Raw genomic sequence first — 24,410 nt, forward strand, 5'->3', positions numbered from 1 at the left:
ACACACACACACACACACACACACACACACACACACACACTAACACAATCATCACTAATTCTATCACTAAAAATACTAACCTGCTGTCAGGTAGGCATAATAGCACTGGGACCATCTTGATTCATTTTTAAGCCTTTCAAAGGATTCAAATGCATCTTTGAAATTCATTTCTATCATGCTGCACCAGCCTAAAAAAGAGAATTTTAACTTATGACCAAAATCACATTAGCTTTAATGGTATAGGCAACAAATAATGAATGTTTGTGAACACTTTGGGTTGTGGCAAGTCCAAGGATTTTAAGACACCCTGAGGAATTCCATTACATTTTTTAAAAAATCTTTTCTGAAAAATCTGAAGGGAAGTATACCTAAAACTTTATTGGAAATTGCCTCGTTACCCATAACCATAATATTATACAAGATAACAAATACATTTTTTAGGGATCAACTCGAGTGTATCAATTAAAACAGGTTTCAAGAGTTTCAAGCAAAAAGATGCGTTTTTATTTTATTCAGTTCTCAAACTAGTAACTGAGAACTGCTATGCTCACTTTCTGTTTATGTGAGAGGAGATTCAGTAACGAGTAGTTCTTCTAAGTACTTACAAGTGTACCAAGGCTATAGAATTTTCTGTGGTTATTACAGAATCAAAGAATCGTATGACTGGAAGGGATCGCAAGAGGTCATCTAGTGCAGTCCCCTGCACTCATGGCAGGATTAAGTATTATCTAGACCAGTGGTTCTCAAAGTCGGTCCACTGCTTGTTCAGGGAAAGCCCCTGACGAGCCGGACTGGTTTGTTTACCTGCCACGTCCGCAGGTTCGGCCGATCGCAGCTCTCACTGGCCCGTGCCGCTTTATTAAATATGCACAGGCATGCAGACTATATGGTCATTACTTGTGGATGTCCCTGGGCCCGTGCCGCTTCTCGCAGCCCCCATTGGCCGGGAGCGGCAAACCGCGGCCAGTGGGAGCTGCGATCGGCCGAACCTGTGGACACGGCAGGAAAACAAACCGGTCCAGCCCATCAGGGGCTTTCCTTGAACAAGCGGCGGACCGGCTTTGAGAACCTCTGATCTAGACCACTCCTGACAGGTGTTTGTCTAACCTGCTCTTAAAAATCTTCAATGATGCAGATTCCATAACCTCCCTAGGCAATTCATTCCAGTGCTTGACCACCCTGACAGGAAGTTTTTTTTTCTAATGTCCAACCTAAAATGCCTTGGCTGCAATTTAAGCCCATTGCTTTTTGTCCTACCCTCAGAGGTTAAGGAAAACAATTTTTCTCCCTCTTCCATGTAACAACCTTTTATGTACTGGAAAACTTATGTCCCACCTCAGTCTTCTCTTTTCCAGACTACACAAACCCTTGTATTTTTTCCCCCTCCAAACTTCCTTCATAGGTCATGTTTTCTAGACCTTTAATTATTTTTGTTGGTCTTCTCTGGACTTTCCCCAAATCTTTCCAGAAATGTGGTACCCAGAATTGGACACAATACCCCAGCTGATGCCTAATCAGTGCGGAGCAGAGCAGAAGAATTACTTCTTGTGTCTTGCTTACAACACTCCTGCTAATATATCCCAGAATGATGTTTGCTCTTTTTGCAACCATTTATGGTCTTTTGCCATAGCTCTTATCTTTCGTACACATTGGAGTATATGTTCAAACCCTGGCAGCTCAGAAGCTCCAGCAGGATTGTTAATCCTTGGCACAGAATCATTGATTCCATGGCAATGGACAGAAGAAGGCTTTCAGTCTTATGGAGTGGACAAGAAAGCCTTAAGAAAAAAAGGCAGAGTAAAAAGTAGCCAGCTCTAATTTGTGCACTGTGTTCTTGATTCTATAGAGGTTTCTACACATAGAAAATCATGGAGTACAGTTTGTATGTATGTTGTATGTTCATGTAGTCATCAAATGTTACAATCCAACTGACAACTAAGGAATCATAGAATATCAGGGTTGGAAGGGACCTCAGGAGGTCATCTAGTCCAACCCCCTGCTCAAAGCAGGACCAATCCCCAATTATTGCCCCGATCCCTAAATGGCCCCCTCAGGGAATGAACTCACAACCCTGGGTTTAGAAGGCCAATGCCACTGAGCTATCCCTCCCCCCCAAATAGGAAGAAGCATTATTAACAATCTATGCAATTAAGACACTCAAACTTTAATAACTTTTGAGGCATCAAATAATCAAAAAACCTTAACTAGGAAGAGCAGAATATACAATGATGTCATTTAATCAATTTGAGAGCAGAAAATGTATGTGTCATTGAAGCTGTATTTACCAATTTCATATAGGCAGACATGTTGGATCTCTCTCTGATCTATTGCAAGTTCCAAAGCAGTATGAAAGGAGGTCAAGGCACTGTTGATTTGACACTAAGAGGGGGAGAAAAAAGAGACTATCATAACGCAACTACTGTTAAATAAATGCAAATTTGAACCATTATAATCGCAATTCAAAAAATGATACAAATCTCTTTATTATCAGTAGCAATTAAAGAACAAATGATTATCTAGTGAATAGAAGGCCCCATATTTCACACGATAGTCAATAGCTTGCTGGAAAAGAAAGGCGCATAATATTCTGTCGAGTGAGACTTGAATCCAAAACAAATTACAGAAATTCCTGACATTAAGATGAGCAGAATGGGGAGGAGGTAAAGAGGAAGGTAAAATTAATGAAGTATTTGAACTAGTCAAATATTAATAGCTTGGTTGAAATAACAGTCTGTTTAAATAACAGACGATAACTTGAGGGTGCTTTCTGTCAACTGAATAATACCATTAGCCTGAGCTAAATCAGCTAACACCAAGCAACCTGAAGTTATTTTCATAGCCAATTTAGTCCTGAGGCAACATGGGATCTGTGTGAGGAGACCTTTGCACCTATGTGGAGCCAGAAAGGCCTAGAGTTAGCAATCAAAGATTAATGACAGCATACTTGGCAAAGGAAGAAGGGACGGAGTAGCAAACCTATTAGAGTATTTAAGCAACATAAAAGGTGCCACACACACAAAAGTGTCTTTCATAATTTCCGCCTGGAAACGTAAATTTTACTGATTTTGGCTTTATATATTTTTTGTAATAGGTCTGAGATACAAACTTGTTTTCTGTAGGCATGTGTGTTTAGGGGCAAGTAGTTTTTATTTACTTTTCTATTCCACCAGATATATTATATATAGTCACAAGTCTCGTTACTTTAGACACAACAACAGTTTGAGATGTATTCCTACTGCAGTGCTGGATATAAGAATTTCTGTGTAAAGCGTAACACCCAGCGTCATTATTTCCTTAATAATATCCATAATGATTTCTAAATTCACAGATTTTTCGTTGTCTTGAAAGTGTCTGAGCTTTGGGAACAAATTGAAAGACTGGAGTGTGCTTTGGATGAAATTTTCTGCATAAATCATCCCTCACATCATATTTACATGACAAAGCTATGAGACAGGACATGAAAAATCTAGCCAGTGGACTAAACCCACTGTCCATAGGCTGATATGAAAGACTGGGGGTAGCAGAAGAGTTCAAAGGGCTTGATGAAAACTCAGCCTGCCGCAATCCGCTGAGAAGAGTGAGGGTGTTTCTCTCTCTTATCAGGCAGATTTCTGAAGAAATAGCCTGGGGGGCTCTAGCCTTAGTGTCATCAATATAAAGGGAAGGGTAAACCCCTTGAAAATCCCTCCTGGCCAGAGGAAAAATCCTCTCACCTGTAAAGGGTTAAGAAGCTAAAGGTAACCTCGCTGGCACCTGACCAAAATGACCAATGAGGAGACAAGATACTTTCAAAAGCTGGGAGGAGGGAGAGAAACAAAGGGTCTGTGTCTGTCGGGGTACGCTGCTTTTGCCGGGGATAGAACAGGAATGGAGTCTTAGAACTTTTAGTAGGTAATCTAGCTAGGTATGCGTTAGATTATGATTTCTTTAAATGGCTGAGAAAAGAACTGTGCTGAATAGAATGACTATTTCTGTCTGTGTGTCTTTTTTGTAACTTAAGGTTTTGCCTAGAGGGATTCTCTGTGTTTTGAATCTAATTACCCTGTAAGGTATCTACCATCCTGATTTTACAGAGGTGATTCCTTTACTTCTGTTTACTTCTATTTCTATTAAAAGTCTTCTTGTAAGAAAACTGAATGCTTTTTCATTGTTCTCAGATCCAAGGGTTTGGGTCTGTGGTCACCTATGCAAATTGGTGAGGATTTTTACCAAACCTTTCCCAGGAAGTGGGGTGCAAGGGTTGGGAGGATTTTGGGGGGAAGACGTGTCCAAACTACGTTTCCCAGTAAACCCAGTTAGAGTTTGGTGGTGGCAGTGGATATTCCAAGGACAAAGGATAAAATTAATTTGTACCTTGGGGAAGTTTTAATCTAAGCTGGTAAAAGTAAGCTTAGGAGGTTTTCATGCAGGTCCCCACATCTGTACCCTAGAGTTCAGAGTGGGGGAGGAACCTTGACACTTAGTAACAACCTAAAACTAGTAGATGTCTGATCAATGTGCAGTCCCTCATCCTGCCCTCTTTTAGTAGCTAGAAAGGAGATGCACATTTTTCCTTATCTTCCTCATGAATAATTCTAGTACTTTGTTAAGTTGTGTACACTAATTACTTGAAAGGTCCTGCAAAGAACTGCCTCCCACACTGATGGTATCCTATGTGCAGATCAGGCAGATTTCAGACCACAGGTACTATGGTGAGATCAAGTGCTGGCACTCAATACTCTACACTGAGAAGGGCTTCAAAACCAAGCAGAAGACATGCAGTATTTCTAGATCTTGCTGGTCATGACATGATCCAACATACAGGCCTGTTATACAAACAGTCATTGGTCCCATTGTGGTGCATTGTCATAGCTGTGGAACTGTTCCTGAAAGACCACCAGTTCCAAGTTTCACTTGGACAAAAAATAATATACCCCAGTTCCTGGAGGTCTTAAAAAAATGGTTTACCTCAGGGTTTAGTTCTATCACCAACACATTTGAACCTCTTCACAAATGACATCCCCTACACCACTGCCAGGTGTTTTATCTATGCGGACAACATCTCTCTGGCAGTACAAAACCAGGATTTCTGTCACTTAGAAGTGCTGAATGCAGATGCAGAGAGAGATGGCCCACAGTTATAAACGATGGAAACTTAAACCAAATGCTAAAAAGCAGCTTCCAGATATTTCCATTTAAACCACTTCAAGGCCAACAAACAGCACAACAAGAAAGTACTAGTGGCACCTTAGAGACTAACCAATTTATTTGAGCATAAGCTTTCGTGAGCTACAGCTCACTTCATCGGATGCTGTAGCTCACGAAAGCTTATGCTCAAATAAATTGGTTAGCCTCTAAGGTGCTACTAGTACCCCTTTTCTTTTTGCGAATACAGACTAACATGGCTGCTACTCTGAAAACAGCACAACATCTTCCTAAATGACCACAGGCTGGACCATGATCCAAAGTCTGTGTATTTAGATGTTACACTGGACCCCAACTTGACATTCAAGGAACACATTACCAAGACCTTGCTGAAAATAAAGACAACAACCTGATCAGTGAACTAGCTGGTTCAATCTGGGGAGCCAATGCTTAAACACTAAGCAGCTCTGGGCTTACCTTGTTCTATTCTGTAGCAGAGTATTGCCCCCCGATTTCTCTGACACAGGACTAGTGGACGCTCAGTTGAATTAAACTATGCATATAACAACTGGTTCTATGAGACCAACCAGCCTGACTTGGATATTGGTCCTGTGCAATACTGTCCCTTCTGACATCAGGCAACAAATCACCTTGCAGAATCTGTCCCTTACGGTGCAAGACATGCCCATTTATACTGTTTAGAGATGCTTCTAATCCACCAAGCCACCAAATTATTAGCTCAAGGTACCCCATTTGGAGAATTCCTTTAGGGGTTTTAAATGTCACCTCCAGATGGCATACTAAGTGGCAAGAACAAGCTTCAAACATAGCCAATGCCTATCTTGTGACAGATTCAACAGTCCAGCCACCTGTTTTTGACTTTCCATGCCATCTGCAGGAAAAGTTCAATCACTTCAGATGTAGAGTGATCAGATGTGCTACAAACAGGGTGGCCAGATTGCAAATGTAAAAAATTGGGACACTTTTTTGGGGGGGAGGGAGGAGAATAGTTGCATATATAAGACAAAGCCCCTAATATCAGGACATCTGGTCACCCAAGCTGCAAATGACTGTAAATGGGACCTTTCTGACTCTCCCCTTTGCTGCTGTGGCCAGTTAGAAGATGTAGATCATATATTTGCAGACTGCATCCATTGACAAAGGCTGCCTGGTCCCCGCAGGGACTTGCACAATGTCCTTCTCTCAGCTATTGAATGGTTAACACATTTACACTGACACAATTGGCTTCAATGTCTATTTAAATGCAATCACAGTACCTTTTTATGCTATGGTTCATAATTTTCTTAAATTACAGCAGAATGAAATTAACAAGATTCTTGTCAGGTTCACTGCTGTCCACAGGGTTCTGATGGACAAATAGTTAAGCTGATCAAAGGCCTTGTTAATTTCACTGTGCTCTTAGAGAAAATTATGGGCAGCAACTGCACTGGATCTGTGTGTCTGCAGACTCAGGAAGACAATCATGTATCTGTTCATATTTGGGAAATGTATCTTCATAATATTAAGAGCTAGAAAAAAATGTTTTATAAATGTAAGTTTTAATTTTGAAGAAATTGATGGCTTACATCCTCCAACTCTCCTGTTACTAAGGTAATGCAAAAGTCAGATATAATTTCTGGCTTATCAGCAAACTATTTTAGGGTAGTCCATGTGGACAACTGTAAAACTTCCTTTAGAGTCTGATTTAATTTTAAGATCCTGATCTCACTGGCTACTAGACCCTCCATTGGCATCCTTCTCCCCTTTTTCATTCTGTCTCTTTTACTTTCTTTTCCATCTCAATATAGTATTCATTTTTCTCTTACTCTTCCTTCTTTGCTTTCATTTTATACATATCAAGAAAGCATAATTGATTGATTGTTTACCTACACTATAATAAATATTAATGTTTTAAAAATTTCATTAAAAAAATGAAACCCTTTGGATCAAACTATAACATTAAATTTCTTCTAAAATAAATACATTTAATAAATATTACTTTTAAAATAAGTTCATTTTAAAGAAATAAACCTTTTGTTAGGTTTCAACATGCTGAATGATTTATCTACTTTTCCGGGGGGGGGGGAGGGATAGCTCAGTGGTTTGAGCATTGGCTTGCTAAACCCAGGGTTGTGAGTTCAATCCTTGCGGGGGCCATTTAGGGATCTGGGGCAAAAGTTGGGGGATTGGTCCTGCTTTGAGCAGGGGCTGGACTAGATGACCTCCTGAGGTCCCTTCTGACCTTGATATTCTATGATTCTATGAAGTGTGCATTGGGAAAAATCATAAAATATTTAAGTAAAAGGAAGATTAAAGTTCTATACACACATTTAAATAAAAGGTTCCTATTATTTAGTGAAAGTAAAAATTGACCCAGTGAGGTAATCTAAACTACATGCTCTCTCCACACCTCTCCTAAAAATTACTAAAAGCTGACTTATTTCTCAAGAAGAATATTTCAGTTTAGAATTACTAGAAGACAGCTTTAAAAGAAAAGCTACCCTGCAACAGTCATTTCCTGCATACGCATAATAAGAGTTTTGTATAATCTGGGTGAAATTCCTAGACCCATAGACTTCAATGGGGCCAAGATTTCACCCTGTTTGTATTTTAAAGTGAAGTTCTCCACAATCCACTTCCTCAATTTCCTAAACTTTTTTATTGAATATGTCTCTCATACCTTTCTCTAACAGTGCAAGAATTGTCTCTCTTTTGTGGACACTCTCAAATCAGTTTAGAAATGACTTATCAATTCAACTCATTAGTTTTGAATTGGCCTACATCAAATTGATAAAAGTCATTTCTAAACCAGTTTAAGAGTGACCACGCAGAGGTTTGCTACGGTTTAACTAAACTAGTGTAAGTTTGTACACAGACAAGATCTTATGCAAAATCAGTCCCGAATGAAGTTCCTTAGTTGGGCTGATTCATATTTTGACAAAGATTTTTTATAATCTCACCATTTCACTGAGGGGCACACCTCTCAACACTTCAAAATCAGCATGACCCAGCACCTCTATCTCTGACAGACTCACATACATACTCCATGCAACCATACAATGTATTTTTATTCACACATACATGATAAGATCTTCTAAAAAGCTTGATATGTATTTCCACTAGTCAGTGTTGACAGTAAGCAGAGGAGTGAAAGGGATCCGTGAATGAGTAAAAGCAGCCAACAAACAAGGATAATATAAAGCTTCCAGGAAATCCTTACTAATTTTATGTATCTCATGACACCAAATGAAAAGATGGTTGTTAATTGCTTTTCATGGATTTGGCATGGGGTGGGGTGGTTTTGTTTAATTTGCTCCTTTGTCACCTCTGGGAATACCATTTTAGTTGCTAAGGAACTATTTCATTGTAAAGTACGTTTGCTGCAGAGACATATAGTAACTCCCTATGGGAGTAAACCACAATTATAATGTAATAGTGTAAACATGCACAGCCTAAATTATATAATTTTCTTGTACAGAATGTTTGTTGGTGTGATGAGAGAATATGCCCTGGAGAAAGTGAAGACAATTTTTTTTATGACAGTATAATTAATTGTCCAGTGAAACTGCATGAGTGAGTTATAGTATGTTTTGTTTGCTCTTCAGGTTACCAAGATGTCATCAAGGACCCTGTGCATCTCTGTATAGTAAAGTTACTTATGTAATATACCTTTCATCTACTTACACACTTCAATAATATATTTTAAAACAACTGGCAACACAGTTCTAACATTATAGAATCATACCAGTTTCAGTTGTGGTTAGGCAGAAACTTCCAAAGTAAATCTATATTTTCAAGATCTTACAATCTTCAGAAAAAGCTTTAGAAGAAGCATAAGAAGCTTCATCTGCATCCCAAAAGTCAAATTTGAGAAATTTGTAAAATTTTGTTCTGAACATTTTTGGACAGCTGTGTTAAAACAAAAACAAACAAAGGACTCAGTCCTCTTTTACATATCTGAAGATAATTTGATTTGCAAATAGAAAGGTTGTATTTGCAGAACACCACATGCTGTGCAATGATTTAAGCTGATTACGTGGTTTCTCTAAATTTATACTAAAATGTGCCTGCCTGTGGAGCACTGAACATAGAAATAAATGCAGCTCTATTTCTTTCAAAGTCTGAAGCTGTACGATACATCCTCAAATGTTTGTAGGACTCTAAGGGCCTTTAAGATCTTGATAAACTTCCTCTGTGCATGAGGCCCAGTGGACTTGTCTTTAAGACATTCCTTGACACAACTAAAGTTCCCAATATCTCCAGATCTTGCAATGATGCTTCAATACCCTTCTTTAAGACTCTGGGGTATTGATTTCTGCTTAAGGTTATTCCTTAAAATAAATGCACTTCTGAATCTTTATTTATTGGTTTAAAAAATAAACCAATGGAACTGTAAATGACTAAAAACAAGCTAATGCAACATTAAAGTTTAGATGTGCTGACCATAGAGTGTGAACATCTCAAGTTATGACGCTCACAACAGCAGTCAGTCACTCAGCCCCTTGGCACGTGTACATTAGCATGAAAGATTACACAACAGTATAACAATCAATAGCCCCATTACATATATGTAGTGCCAATTAAAACTATTGAGAGAACCTTACGTTTAATGTTTTTGACTTAGTACTTCTAAAATCTCAACTATCTGCATGAAATTTTTATTTATACTGAAGCCAAGATTTACCAAATATGGTAAATTTACTCCACAGCATTGTACTGAACCTCTCCAATGCCAGCTAGCTTGGCCCAATGCTAGTATTCTCCCTTCACAGTGAGCCAATCTCCCTTCATTGTCAACCAGTTTTGTCAGCTTTAAAGGGGCCAAACTAGCAGTTACGGAAGCCTGCCAGCTATGGAAAGTCCCACTGTTCACTGAGCTGGTCCACTGTTATGGGCATACATGTATTAGTGGTCTGGTAGAGTGTGCAGAGTACTGTACTTTGTCAACAATAAACCTGGCCGGGTGCCTTTGTCCCCTTAATGGATCTTGTGGTCATTGGGCGGTTTGCTCGAGATCTGCCGTGCCAGCTATCACAGGGGGCACACACACACGCAGTCAAACATCTATCAACATCTAACCAAACTTGGTAGTACAGTATTTTGGGGAAAGTTTTCATCTGGGACATAAACCAATCATACTTAAAATAAAGGGTTAGTTAAACTCTAATGCTTACTGTTAAATTTTGCCTGTGAGCTCTATATTTTTTCACTCAGAGCTATACTAACACAATATCAACTTTCAAGTAATTTTTTTTTTTAATTCCACAGTGTCCTAGGGATGGATTGCCTTTTAAAATTAGTTGCAAATATGAATGTTTTAGTGCAAGAAGCTTATTCTCCTGACAGGATGTTGTCTTGATGGCTAAAAGCTAAATGAAATACAAGAGTTGTGAATACTCTCACTTATGGTCTGACAGAAACATACAGTTAAGGGTTTGTTTGTTTACTAACAGAGTCACTAGAAACCTGGGAGCAGATTCTCAGCTGGTTTATGTTGTCATAGCTTTATTGAAATCGACGGTGCTATAAAAATGTAATCAGCCGAGCTCCGCCCACTGGCTGGTGTGGAGGGACTAAAGGGCTTACACAAATTAGGACTTTGTCAGATGTTCATTCTTTTTGGTTTATCTTACTTGATGGTATTAATCTGTTGCTTTTAGATATTTCAGTGTGTGGACATTCATCCCCCTCTATCTAGGGAAACAAAGTGCTGGTGAGTGAGTAAAAGAAATAGGAGAGAAACACCAACAGCAGAAAGGCTGATGAACCTTAGTTAAGGATTGACTACCACCTTAACTTTGTCCATTTACCTGATACCATTATCCCCATCTATTTTCAGTTACTGGCCCTGGACACTAGTGTAACAATTAAATAATATTGTTACAAATAAATGGATATTTATCAGCAGAGTTACCTTAAACAAGTTTTGTCTGGGAATATATTTCTATCTACTTAGCTACTGGTCTCCAGTAATGAGAAAGGCTCCAAGGCACAGCCAAAAATGCTGATTTTCAGGTAGCTTGATATTAGAAATAATTACATTAACTATTTAAATATTCTTCAGATATGCTAAATACAGTGGTGCCCAAACTTTTCTGGTCACACCTCCCCATTACCAGTAATAAAATCTGTCCATACACACACCCCCCCTCCATTACTGCACAGATGGTTCAGTGCAGAGCTTGGGCTGAGGGCAGAGCTGGGGATGGGGGAGAAGCTGGGACTAGAGGTGGGTTGGGGGCAGCGAGGGAATGAGGGCAGAGCTGAGCTGGGGCTGGAGCAGGGGGTGGAGAGGAGCTGCGGCAGGGCCAGAGCGAGACTGAGGCTGGGTTGGGGCAGAGCTGGATGGCACTCCCTCCCTGTTCCCCATGTGCCCCCCCAAATATTCCTCCATACCTCCCCCTAGGAGGATGTACCCCACAGTTTGGGAACCACTGCACTAGTGTACCTGAAATGTTCTCATTTTGCACTAATGGCTTAAAGTTGTGTACAATACTCCTTCTCAATTAGTTTTAGCGGACAATACTACAAAGATGGAAACAGACAGACAATTTACAAAGGTATGCTTGCAAATTTGGCAAACATATCAGACAATATCACCATTAGACATGCATGGAACATACAACATTCCTGAAAAGGTGAGATATCTGATCATCCTACCAATGTAGACTTGAACCTCCTGTCTCACTTCCATTCCAACTTTCCTGTGTCATCCTTCCCTTTCACTTGCAGCCAAAATTCATTAATTTCAACATATCTAGAAGACATTCAAGACTTTATCCCTCAAACGAGTGATTTTGAGAAAGTGGGAGGATCAGCTCATTATATCCACATGTATAAATCCTACTACAAGGCTGTTTCACAGAAAACTACTCTCAGAGACCAACCTCCCATGCTACTCTATATATGCTTTTCAGAGTATAAAGTTTCAAAACTTCATAACACAGTGGTAAACTCTCCCTTGATACCCTGTCCTTTCTTGATTTTCCTCCTCTCAGACTTGGCAGTCCTTCCTCCTCCCATCTCCCCCTGTTTATCCACCTGACACAAGTTTTGTCCTTAGACCCCTCTTCTTTTTTTCTACATCTTGATGAAATTACAAGTTTGGTTGATAAAGGTAATAATATTGATTAATATACTTAAGTCTTTTGTAACACGTTTGACTTAGTGCCACACTTTTTGATTAATAAATTAAAACAATATACAACTAACATGGCAAACATTAAATGGATTAAAAACTGGCAGGTCTCAAAATGTAAAACAGGGAATAGTCATCAAGCGGATATGTTTCCAGTGGGGTCCCATAGGGATTGGTTCTTGGCCCGACGCTATTTAACATTATCATCAATGATGTGAAAGAAAATATAAAACCACTGATAAAGTTTGCAGATGACACAAAAATTGGGGGAAGGTAAATAAAGAAGAGTACAGGTCACGGATTCAGAGCAATCTGGATCTCTTGGTAAACTGGGTGCAAGCAAACTATGTGTTTTAATGCAGCTAAATGCAAATGTATACATCTAGGAACAAAGAACGTAGGCCATACGTATAGGACGGGGTACTCTATCCTAGGAAGCAGTGACTCTGAAAAAGATTTGGGGGTCATGGTGGATGATCAGCTGAACATGATCACACAATGTGATGCTGTGGCCAAAAGAGCTAATGCGATTCTGGGATGCATAAACATGAGAATCTTGGATAGTAAAAGAGAGGTTATTTTACCTATGTATTTGGTACTGATGCGACTGGGCTGGAACAGTGTCTAGTTCTGGTGCTCACAATTCAAGAAGAATGCTGAAAAATTGTGGCTCTTCTCTGAATCCTCTACAAGAATGATTAAAGGATTAGAAAACATGCCTTACAGCAGGGGTTCTCAAACTGGGATATGTGACCCCTTGAGGGGTTGCAAGGTTATTATGTGGGGGTCATGAGACAGGGGCAGCACCAGCCTCTTCCTGGTGAGGTGGCTGAGGTGGGCTAGACTTGTGGTGTGCCAGGGGCTCTATGTGGGGGAAGGACACATAAAGAAACTGTATCAATATCACTTTTCACAGCAGATTTAGTGTCCCATTGCCACCATTACTTCTGCACTTCTGCTGGAGCTGCCTTTAGAGCTGGGTGGCTCTGAAAGCAGCACCATTGCCAGCAGCAGCACAGAAGTAAGGGTGGCAATGAGGCACTAAGTCTGATGTGAAAGTGATATTTGTTAATATCACTTTTCACAGCAGACTTACTAGCAAAGGCTTGTAAGCCTGCTGTGAAAAGTGATATTAACAAACATACAGATATCACTTTTCACAGCAGACTTAATAGTGCCCCATTGCCCCCCTTACTTCTGTGCTGCTGCTGGCGGAACAGATTTCAGAGCCGCCCAGCTCGGAAGACAGCGCCACCGCCAGCAGCAGCGCAGAAGTAAGGGGGGCAATGGGGCACTAGATCTGATATGAAAAGTGACATTGACTATGTTTCTTTACCACCCCCAGAATTAAACAGTAACTATATAAAAAAAAGAATTCTGCTTTTAACAATTCAATAAAAGTGTTTTATAGTCTTAATTTAAAATCAGTGAAAAAAGGTAAGTTCATTTTAAATAGGGTTATAAACTTAGCATTTAAAAATAGCGTTAAATATAAAAAATGTGTTTTTAATTTATAAGGGTTCCCCACTCAGAGGCTTGCTGTGTGAAAGGGGTTGTCAATACAAAAAGTTTGAGAACCGATGCCTTACAGCAACTGAACTCTGAGTCTATCTAGCTTAATGAAGAGAAGGTTAAGGAGCGACTTGACTACACTCTGTAAGTATCTATCTGGGCATCAAATATTTAATAATGGGATCTTGAATCTAGCAGAGAAAGATATAACACAATCCAATGGCTGGATGATGAAACTAGAAAAATTCAGACTGGAAATAAGGCATACATTTTTAATGGTATGAGTAATTAACCATTGAAACAGTTTACCAAACGTTGTGGTAGATTCTCCATCACTGACAATTTTTAAATCAGTATTGGATGTTTTTCCAAAATATTAGCTCTAAGAAATATTTTGGGGACATGTTATGGTCTGTGTTATACAGGAGATCAAACTACATGATCATAACGATCCTTTCTGGCCTTGGAATCTATGAATCTTATCCCTGGGGACATCCTCCATTTGCATGGCTTCAACTATCATTGCATATCAGTGCATGAAACTCTCAAATTTACCTCTCCACAGTGATCCTCTTTCTGAGTGTCCAGTCTGGCATATCCATCTGTCTCTTGTTTGGATGGCTGGTTTCAGTTCAAGGTTTACATGGCCAGACTGGACTGCTTGCTTTTTATACCTTCACGATTAACACCCACATGCAGTACAGTATGCATTTGTCCATGCCATCAATTGAAATTACACAACATACACACTGAGCATGTACAGGCCCAAAGAATATAAAAAACCCAGTGCTGCATGTTGCCACTCACAGGACTACAAATTCTATTTGTCTATCAACCACTATTAGAACTATTGGCTTTAGATATATACAAGCTATTTTGAATCCTTGGAACATGTAAACTACTTTGTAATCAGCCAGCTATTTTGAATATTCACTGCTGGTAAAATAAATGAAATTCTAACTGCAACGTTTCCTTTAGGACAAAAAGCAAGGCTTATGTTTAGATGTCTCGCAACATGACCTTAAAAATCAGAAGATTCCTTGGCAGATTTGTAGGGTTGGATTTGTCTATATATAAAATGAAATTCAGTTCAGCTGTTGAAGTTTCATCAGGAGTTAAACACTACAAGCTTTCCACAGGCCTCTACTTATGAAATACCCTTTCAGGCACTGACAACTTCAAATGTAAATCCAATACACTTCTGTTGCATCACATTTCTTTTCATACTTGCTGTTTCTTAAAAACATTTACATTTAAACAAGGGCTTGCTCCTTCCCAACTCAGTCTTCTTCTTACTGGATTACATACTGAAGTCACAATATTGAATTTGTGATATCATTAATTAAATGTATAACAAATACATCAGTTATTCATTTGATATTTGAGTTTGTAACAAAGTATTCTATTTCCATAGCAACACAGTGTCACAAGGATACAATACCATTCAGGACATAGCTGAAAAAGCTGGCTTGTGAAGGAAAAACTTCTTATAAAAACAAGTAAGTGCAAGAATAGCAAAGAGAATACATAAAGTAAATCTCTGCCTTCTTTTTCAAGTTCACACTAGTATGAAATTTTCCTTGACGTGGAAGTGCTTTCTCCTCACTGGCTCAGATGAAGGAATACTTTTAAAGTGACTATGTAAAAACCCTCTTAAAAGATCTGCGCCCTGTCTATATTCAGGATCATAAAGGTTCATTTTATTGACAGATTTTTTTTTTTTTTTACTGATTTTATTCTGGTTAGTCCTACAGAGACAATACAGCTATAGCTTATATTCCTTTTCCTACATCAACAGACATGTTAACAGTTCCAATTACAAGGTCAGATTCTGGGATGAACCATTACCAACTCTACATTTTTTTGAACTACTGTAGTGTATATTTTGCATAGCTATACCTATTCCACCTGAATATCTTCAAAAACCCTTTGAAACACATTCAACTACATGGAATGCCTATAGGATTCAACAAAAGGCAATTAAAATATTTTTCCACCCACAAACAACATTAAAATAATGCCTAAAAAGGTGGTTTGCCTGGGACAGCACAAAATCAGCTCAGATTGGAAACTTGGAGTATTTCCAGGTAAAACCAAACAAGATGCAAATAAATCCGATCTGTCTTATAAGGGAAGACTGAAAGTCTAACTCTTGTTATGCATGCTTCCTCCCCAGAAACAGCAGGCTCTATTATGAGAATCAACCACAAACCACAGCAGATATGAGTGCATTAAGGTCAGAACTAGCCCTATCAGTTGCGTTGAGATGGAGCATTTCAGCCCAATGGCTGTAGTTTGCCCAAAAGCAACATTTAGGATCCCTAGATGACACAATGCAAGAAGCTAGCTGCTACTGTTTTTTTTATTATAGCAGCCCTGAGAATATTTGGATACCGATAGATGAAGCAGCAGCAGATGAGAGAGGGTGTTTAAAGCTCTCTTGCCTGCCTCAAACTAGTATGGGCACACAGAAAGGACAGGATTCAGAGCCAAAATGTGGGATGGCTGCAGTAGCTGAAGAATACCTTTTCAACACAGATAGCATTAGTGGATCTTGTTTTCAGGGAATAACCCTATTCAGCTCATACCTCACTATGGGAATTAAGAATACCCTGGTTTGATGTCTAAACAGCAAAGGAAGTTACCTAAACTATAGGAAGTTACTGAAAGAGGCTACCTGTACTGGATAGGTCAGAATCAGGCAAAGCACATCAGAAAGGAAAACAATGTTTTCTACTCATGTTTTCAATACATTCAGATTTCAATATGACAAATTCAGAGCTTAAATACCTTTTAATACTGCAAGAAAATATGATTTATAGCAATAACTACATTTCCTTTTATTAAGGTGTTGCAAACCAACTAGCAAAAGAACAAGAATCAGATCTTGATATTTAAGTCAGTTGGCCAGAGCTAAATTACAATAGGGCTGATTCAGACTGTGGACTTTAAGGTGCAAAAGAGCAATTTTTTAAAAAAAAAATTTCCCCTTCATGTCTGATTTATTGAAGTCTGTATTGTTTTAACGTAATATATTCAACATTTATGATACAACAAAGAAAAAATAATCTGGAGAATGAAAGCAAAAAATACCTCTAATCGTTGTATTCTTCCCTTAAAGAACATAAACAGAGAAGAATTTGGATAAGCAGCTTCTTTTTTCAGAAGAATCTCCTTAGCCTCTTTCAGTCCTGCCTTGTTATCGCTGCCATCCAAAGCAAAAAAGGGACGAACTACTGTGTGGTACCACAGCAAAGCTAATCTGAAAGAATACACAAAAAGAACGATGATTACTGTTTGTTTACAGCAGATGAGTTCTATTATAGAGGCACTGACAAAAGATGCAGAGCATGATTCTTCTCTTGCTTGCCCTGACTTTAAGCCAATGTCCTTCATTGCCTTAAATTGATTTCAAAATTACACCAGAGTATACGAAAGTAGAATTAAGTTCACAATTTCTAAAGCATTAGATGAGCAGGGTTTTTAAAATCTCTAGAACTAAGAACAGGATAACTTTTTAAAATAATTACGTTCGTAAAAATACCATAAAACAAACAACAATTAAAGATTGGGGGGGGGGGGGGGAAGGGATACTGAGCCTGCTGTTCCAAAGCATTGACAAATAAATGACCGAGATCAGACTTATTGTGGGGGGAGATCAAGGCATGCCTGTTTCCTGAGCCAATTGGTGCAGGAAACACAAAGAAGGGATGGTATTCTCAATTTTCCCCATAATATAGATTATATGAAAGTGACTAATGAATGAATCTTCAGGGCATATTAAAGCTTATCATCAGATCAGAACTCTGATCCTTCTCTCCAAGCAGAAAGGATTTAGCACTGCATTCCACACTTATAGCAGTGGTGCACTGTAGTTCCTAGGCAAACCCAGCAGCCAAGGTATGAACTTTGTGGCACTGAATAGTAAAAAGACCATCATAAAGGACTGTAAATTCAGACTGGGTGAAAGATAAGCCACAAAAAATACCAGAATGCGCATAAAGAGTCAGGAAATCTTGTTATATGAGGGATGCCCCTAAAAAGGCCAATATATTGAGTACCCTTTTTGTGTGTAAAAAGCTCCAGTGTTCCCAAACTTCTGCAAATGGGAATTAGATAAAAATAGAAAAAAGTAATCACATTAAAATAAGTATATATAATGAGTAGGTAGAAGTTTATAGTTTTTATGACATGAACATTTTCCCCTGTGCAAGGTGTTAAATAGCAAACTAATTAAATATTTCAGCTTACTTTGGTTTTTAGGATATCCTTTAAATTACTGTTCTAAGCGCAATAATTTCTCCCTATTCATAGGAACTATTCTATGATATAATACAAGGCTTTGGAGAATAACATCACCAACACAATCTGAAGGCAGGTATTAAAAAAAGGTTTCATTATAATATATGATTAATTTAACAAACAATGGCATGTTAAGCAACAATTTGAAAGATTTTTTACCTGCTGATGTTTCCTTTAAAGCAACAAGCTTTTATTTTATTTTTTGTTTCTTTGTAGTTCACTAACTTTCACTACTAAGTTATCTACCAAAGAATTTCAATATAGCTACTCACGTAGCTAAAGGGGCCTTCATGTCCTTACTTTCACTTGCATACATCAGTGATGAAAGCCCCTGTAGGCGGTCTCCAGGAAAACCCAGCAGGTTGATGATTTTGAGCAGGTTTGGGGGCACCATGGATATGCAAAGATGAAAAAGTCCATATCCAAAGCTAACAGCACCTTTCAGTCTGTTTAGCGAATCCTCTGTTAAACCTTCTGCAGCAATATGATTATCATTTGCAGCATCAGAAGTCAAGGATTCCTGAGTTATCTTCTTTTGATATACTTCCTGAAGTGTATTAATGTCCATGTAGCATTTATTGTAAATTTTCCAGGCTTTTCGAAGGATCCACCCACCTTTTATATATGCTAACAACAGAAAGAAAATATATCTCAAGGGTTTAATTCCAGATACAGAAACTAAAAAAGTCATAAATGGTCATTCATAGAATGACAAATACTATATAGCAATTTCTCTTTATTTAAGCTGATTTCTCTTCATGACTACAAAAAAGTTCTGTAGGATTTTGTAGCAATTGAGATTCTGTTACCTGGAAATTATCTAATTAAACGTCAAATTTAAAAAGAATACTATCACATATTTTTGATCCAAAACCTGATTTGATTTGTAAAATCTAGAGAAGATCTTTAATAATAATAAAATAAAAATAATAATTCGAGTTTATACAGTGCTTTTTAGCCAAAGATCTTAAAAACAATTTATAGTACAAAGTTACTACTCCCTGTAGTAGGCAGACAACAAGGATGATGCAGATGAACAGAGAAATAAACACAAAGTAAACAATGCTGGCTTCTGCTACTTTACAACACATGGTGTGGAGCAGGATGAACACAGTGCCTGGCAAATGGAAAGTAGCAAGCCCTAATTTATACAAATCAAATATATATTATTTAAAGGCCCTACTATATATGTATGCATATTTATGTAAAAATATATAAGTATCTTTAATCCTAAATAAAAATTTTAAATGTCTCATTTTTGCACTACTGAGACCCAACTTTTAAACCTAGCAAAAACTGGCAAAGAACCTACAAATATACCCTTTCACCTGCAAAACCTTCTATTTCCATATGCAAATGAATAATTGCATATAATATTGGTGCATGCTCACATACCAAATCTGTATGAACAAATACAGGTTTTTAGGGCACAATGGCTTCACATTTTGCAGACACATTCAGTTCTGAAATATCTAATCCCTCATTTCAAATGGAATGTCTCTCTTGCACACAAAGCAACCATCTTTATCAATGTGGGTAATCATTTTTGCACTTTAGAGATCGGATGTTACTACTCTACATGCTATGAAAAAAAAGACAGAATATTATTATTATAGTCACACCACACCTGACAATTCCTGTTTTACAAAAGAAAGCACAGCCAGGTAAACTTGACAGTCTGCTACAATTATCTGTCTCTGTAGTCGATCCATCATGGATGGTGCAGATTTTCGGCCATCGGCCTGTTTGAAATATACAAAAGCAGGGTGTAAATGATTTTAATTTCAAACTAAACTCCTATAATCTGTGCAATATTTATTAAATCACATAATTTATATTGTATAAATCTTTCAATTTTGACTTTCACTTTTGACAGTTGGTGCACAGGCAACCTTGATTTTCCAACAAGTTAAACATATTCGTATGAGAACTTTAATAATCCATAGTGGGTGTATCAAATTATATGGAAAAATATTTTTTAGAACTCAATTAGTCTATAATCAACACACATAGCAATATTTCCCTGGCTTAGTATAGCCATTTCCAAAAAAAAAATTTCCCCCCAGCAACAGTGCTCAACTGTATTACCTTAAATAGTCTGAAAAATTGTACAAATTAATGCACAGTATATAAATACGAGTTTTAGAATTTCTAAATTAACTTCAAGCATATTATTTATTCAAAATTACACTTAAACATTATGTACTCTATTATCAATGTCAGATTTCCTTAGTGTTGAAAAGCACATCTAAAGAGAGTACCAAATTTCATTTCATTCAGAAGTTCCCTACTTAGTGTTCTTTAATTTATTATAGTGCCATAGCTGTCGATGGGCTTTTGGAAAGAAATTTATATTAAACAAAAACAAGACCAAGATCCTTGTCCTTGAGAGACTTCTCAGTTAAACACAAATGTTTTGTTCTAAAAGATACCAGAGGAAGTTTTTGTTACTCTCCACATACATTACAATATAGAGAGGTATTAAGCATGCATAATACTTTACTTACTGATTTATGCATACATAAAAGTGCAGTTACTCTCAGAGTCACTAGAAATGCGATGGCTAGGTGCTAAACGAGGAGACTTGGGCCTGGCAGTCCTTCATCCTTGAAAATCTTTCCAATTACCAGATGGCAAGATAGTATACCCTCTAAAGAACATAGATCTTTTACTTTGTATGAGCATGGCTAACCACCCTTTTTCTGCAACAATAACCCTCAACTTTTCAACTTGACATGTGAAGAGTTATTTTATACAACTCTGAAAAAAAGTTACCTTCCTTTTGTAACTGTCGGTCTTCAAGAGGTGTTGCTCATGTCCATTCCATTCTAGGTGTGCACGCTCTTGTGTGTGGTCATTGGAGATTTTTGCCTTAGCAGTATCCGTAGGGTCAGCTGTGGTGCACACTTGAGTGCTGTGCTTATGTGTCGGTATATCAGGCGCTATCGGCCATATGCCCTCTCAGTTCCTTCTTACCGGCAACTCCGACAGAAAGGCAGGTAATGGAATGGACATGAGCAACACATCTCGAAGAACAACAGTTACGAAAGACAGGTAACTGTTTTTTCTTCAAGTGCTTGCTCATGTCAATTCCATTCTCGCTGACTCACAAACAGTGTCAATGGAGGTAGGCTCGGAGTTCACGGTCTTGCAGCTTGCAGCACTGTTCTGCCAAAGCCAGCGTCATCTCAAGCTTGCTGGGTAAGTGCAGAATGAGATGCGAACATGTGTACAGATCACCAGATAGCGGCCCTACAGATCTCTTGGATTGGTACCTGTGCCAGGAAGGCTGCTGACGACGCTTGTGCCCTACTTGAGTGTGCCGTCATCACCACTAGCAGATGCTCCTTCCCCAGCTCATAGCAGTAACGGATGCAGGCCATGATCCAGGATGAAATCCTCTGAGCAGAAACTGGGCAACCTTTCATTCTGTCCGCCACCACAACGAACAACTTCATTGACTTATGGAATGGCCCTCCTGACATCCAGGGTGTGTAGCCTGCTCTCCTCATCTGACGTACAAGGCTTTGGAAAGAAGACGGGTAAGTATATGTCCTGCCCAGTATGAAACTGGGAGACAATCTTGGGCAGAAATGATGCGTGCGGTTGCAGCTGGACCATATCCTTGTAGAAGATCTTATAGGGCGGTTCTGAAGTAAGTGCCCTGATTTCGGACACCCTGTGGGCTGAAATTATCGCAACCAGGAATGAAACCTTCCAGGAGAGAAGCAGGAGAGAGCAGGAAGCCAGAGGCTCGAAGGGAGGCCCCATGAGCCTCGACAGCACGAGATTCAGGTCACAGGGAGGGACGGGATCCCGGACGTGTGGGTAGAGACACTCCCGACCTTTCAAAAACCGGCCCGTCATGTCATGAGCGAAGATCGAACTGCCTTGGAATGAAGGATGGAAAGTGGATGTAGCGGCCAGGTGGACCTTGATCAATGACAGGGACAAACCTTGGAGTCTGAGGTGCAGCGAGGCCTGCGCAGCCCAGATACGCCGTTCTGAGGCTCAGCATGTAAACCTTTTCCACTTGGCCAGGTAAGTCACTCTGGTGGAGGGTTTCCACCTAGTCAGCAAGACGAGCATTCCCGTTTGCCCACGTTTGGCAATGCAGAAGCTATGTGTCAAGTACAGCACCTCCATGTTCGGGGGCAGAAGGCTGCCATGGTTTTGGGACAGCAAATCCGGCCAGAGAGGCAGCTGCAGTGGGGCGGCTACCAAAAGGTCCAGCAGCGTGTCGAATCAGTGCTGGCAAGGCCATGTAGGGACTATTAGGATAAGCTTTGCCCTGTCCTGATTGATGGTCACAAGGACCCTGTGAAGGAACGGCACTGGTGGGAAGGCATACATCAGAGTCCCCAACCACATGCTGTTTTTTCTGGGGGATGGAAGGGGCCCATGTCCATCCCCTGGATGGAACAGAATACATGGTATTTCCTGTTCTGCCTGGATGGGAACAGGTCCACCTGGAGAGTCACCCACCTCTGAAAGATTATGCTGACTGCCTCTGGATGGAGTGACCACTCATGGCGAGACAAGAAGGTCCTGCTGAGGTGATCTGCTAAAACATTTTTGGTTCCGGGCAGATGTGCAGCTACCAGATAAATGGCATGCTGCACACAAAAGTCCCAAAGGCCGAGAGCTTCTTGACAAAGGGCCAACAACTTGGCTCCGCACTACCTGCTGATGTAATACATCACAGCAGTATTGTCCATCAGGACTGCACCACTTTGCCCTTCAGGTGGGGCAAGAAAGCCTGGCAGGCCAGGCGAACTGCTCTGAGCTCCCCGACGTTGATATGAGGGCCAGACTGTCCCGCAATCAGTGGCCCTGGGTGCTTGGCTCGCCCAGGTGGACTCCCCAGCCCAGGTCCAAAGCATCGGAGACCAGGGTCAATGACAGGGACAGGGCCGCGAAGGAAACTCCCTCCAACACTGACCCAGGATCCAACCACCAATCCAGGGACTATCAGATGTGATCCGGCATCCTGACTACCCGGGTCTAGGTTGTGCCTGTTGGGGATGTAGGTTGACACCAGTGACGCTTGAAGAGGCTGAAGATGAAGCCGGGCATGACTGACCGCATATATGCATGCGGCCCAACAACCGCAGGCAGGTGTGACTTGTGATGAGCATGTGATTCTTCACATGGGAGATCAGGTCCAACATGGCCTGAAAACATGCTTTCAGAAGAAAGGTTCTGGCTTGTGTGGAGTTCAAAACTGCCCCAATGAACTCTATTCACTGGACTGGCATTAAGGTGGATTTTTTCTTGTTTATTGACAAGCTCAGGTCACAGCAGGTGGAACGCACCAGATCGAGGCTCCTCTGCACTTGTTCCCAAGACCTGCCCTTGATGAGCCAGTCATCAAGATATGGGAAGACCTGGACCCCTCAGCGTTTCAGGTAAGCAGCCACTGGTGCCATATGTTTTGTGAACACCCTCAGGGCCAGAGAGGCCAAAGGGCAGCACCGTGAATTGAAAATGATGTCCACCCACTATGAAACGAAGGAAACACCTATGACCTTTGAATATGGAAATAAGTGTCCTTCAAGTCGAGGGCAGCATACCAGTCTCCTAGATCCAGGGAAAGGATGATGGAGGCCAAGGAGACCATGCGAAACTTCAACTCTCTGAGAGACTTGTTGAGGCGACGCAGGTCCAGAATGGGTCTGAAGCCCCCTTTTGCTTTTGGGATTAGGAAGTAACAGGCATAGAATCCCTTTCCTTTCATGTCCTGAGGGACCTCCTGCATCGACCACAGGTGCAAGAGATTCTTGAACTCTTGAATGAGGTGTTGCTCGTGAGAAGGGTCCCTGAAGAGGGATGGGGAAGAGTAGGGGTGGGAGAGAGGGACAGCTGAAAATTGCAGGGTCTAGCCCCGAGATATTATATCCAGCACCCAGCGGTCTGAGGTGACCTGTGACCAGGCCAAACAGTAGATACGAAGACGGTCAAGGAAAGAACAAGGTGGATACGGGGAGCTGACTAGGGCGTTGCTCTTGAGCACACCTTCAAAACGAGCGCTTCCGGCCCCCAGGATGCTTTGCCGGGCTGGGCTGCGTGGGTGAATGGGGAGGTGGAAGGGTAGAAAAGCTCATGTCTCTATCCCTTCTCCTTGCAGACCCTTGACAAGGCCTTGGAAGGAATGGTAGGAATATGCATCTTCCTATATATTTGTACAGCACAATGGAGCCCCAATCACAAACAAGACTTTTGGATATTTGTGACCCAGGGACCCCTTAGTGTCAACTGGCAGAGGGCATAAGACGTGGTGCATAAGGGTCTAATATCTACATAATAATGCACCAAAGGGTGGCATATGAAGTCT

At 40.1% G+C, this 24,410-nt stretch overlaps 1 protein-coding gene across 2 annotated transcripts in view; it reads right to left on the reverse strand.

Moving 5' to 3' along the window:
• Positions 1–24,410, reverse strand: part of TTC39C (tetratricopeptide repeat domain 39C) — a 62,347-nt gene that overhangs the window by 17,256 nt on the left and 20,681 nt on the right. For both annotated transcript variants that reach the window (XM_037892740.2, XM_043539733.1), the window contains exons 4-8: positions 19,704–19,818; positions 18,349–18,703; positions 16,868–17,036; positions 2,286–2,379; positions 81–188 (exon numbers count right to left, since the gene is read on the reverse strand). In XM_037892740.2, coding sequence (XP_037748668.1) covers positions 81–188; positions 2,286–2,379; positions 16,868–17,036; positions 18,349–18,703; positions 19,704–19,818 — 841 coding nt within the window. The remainder of the gene's footprint in view (positions 1–80; positions 189–2,285; positions 2,380–16,867; positions 17,037–18,348; positions 18,704–19,703; positions 19,819–24,410) is intronic.

The sequence above is a fragment of the Chelonia mydas genome, chromosome 2, assembly GCF_015237465.2.
Source record: "Chelonia mydas isolate rCheMyd1 chromosome 2, rCheMyd1.pri.v2, whole genome shotgun sequence".
In the NCBI taxonomy this organism is placed as follows: Eukaryota; Metazoa; Chordata; order Testudines; family Cheloniidae; genus Chelonia; species Chelonia mydas.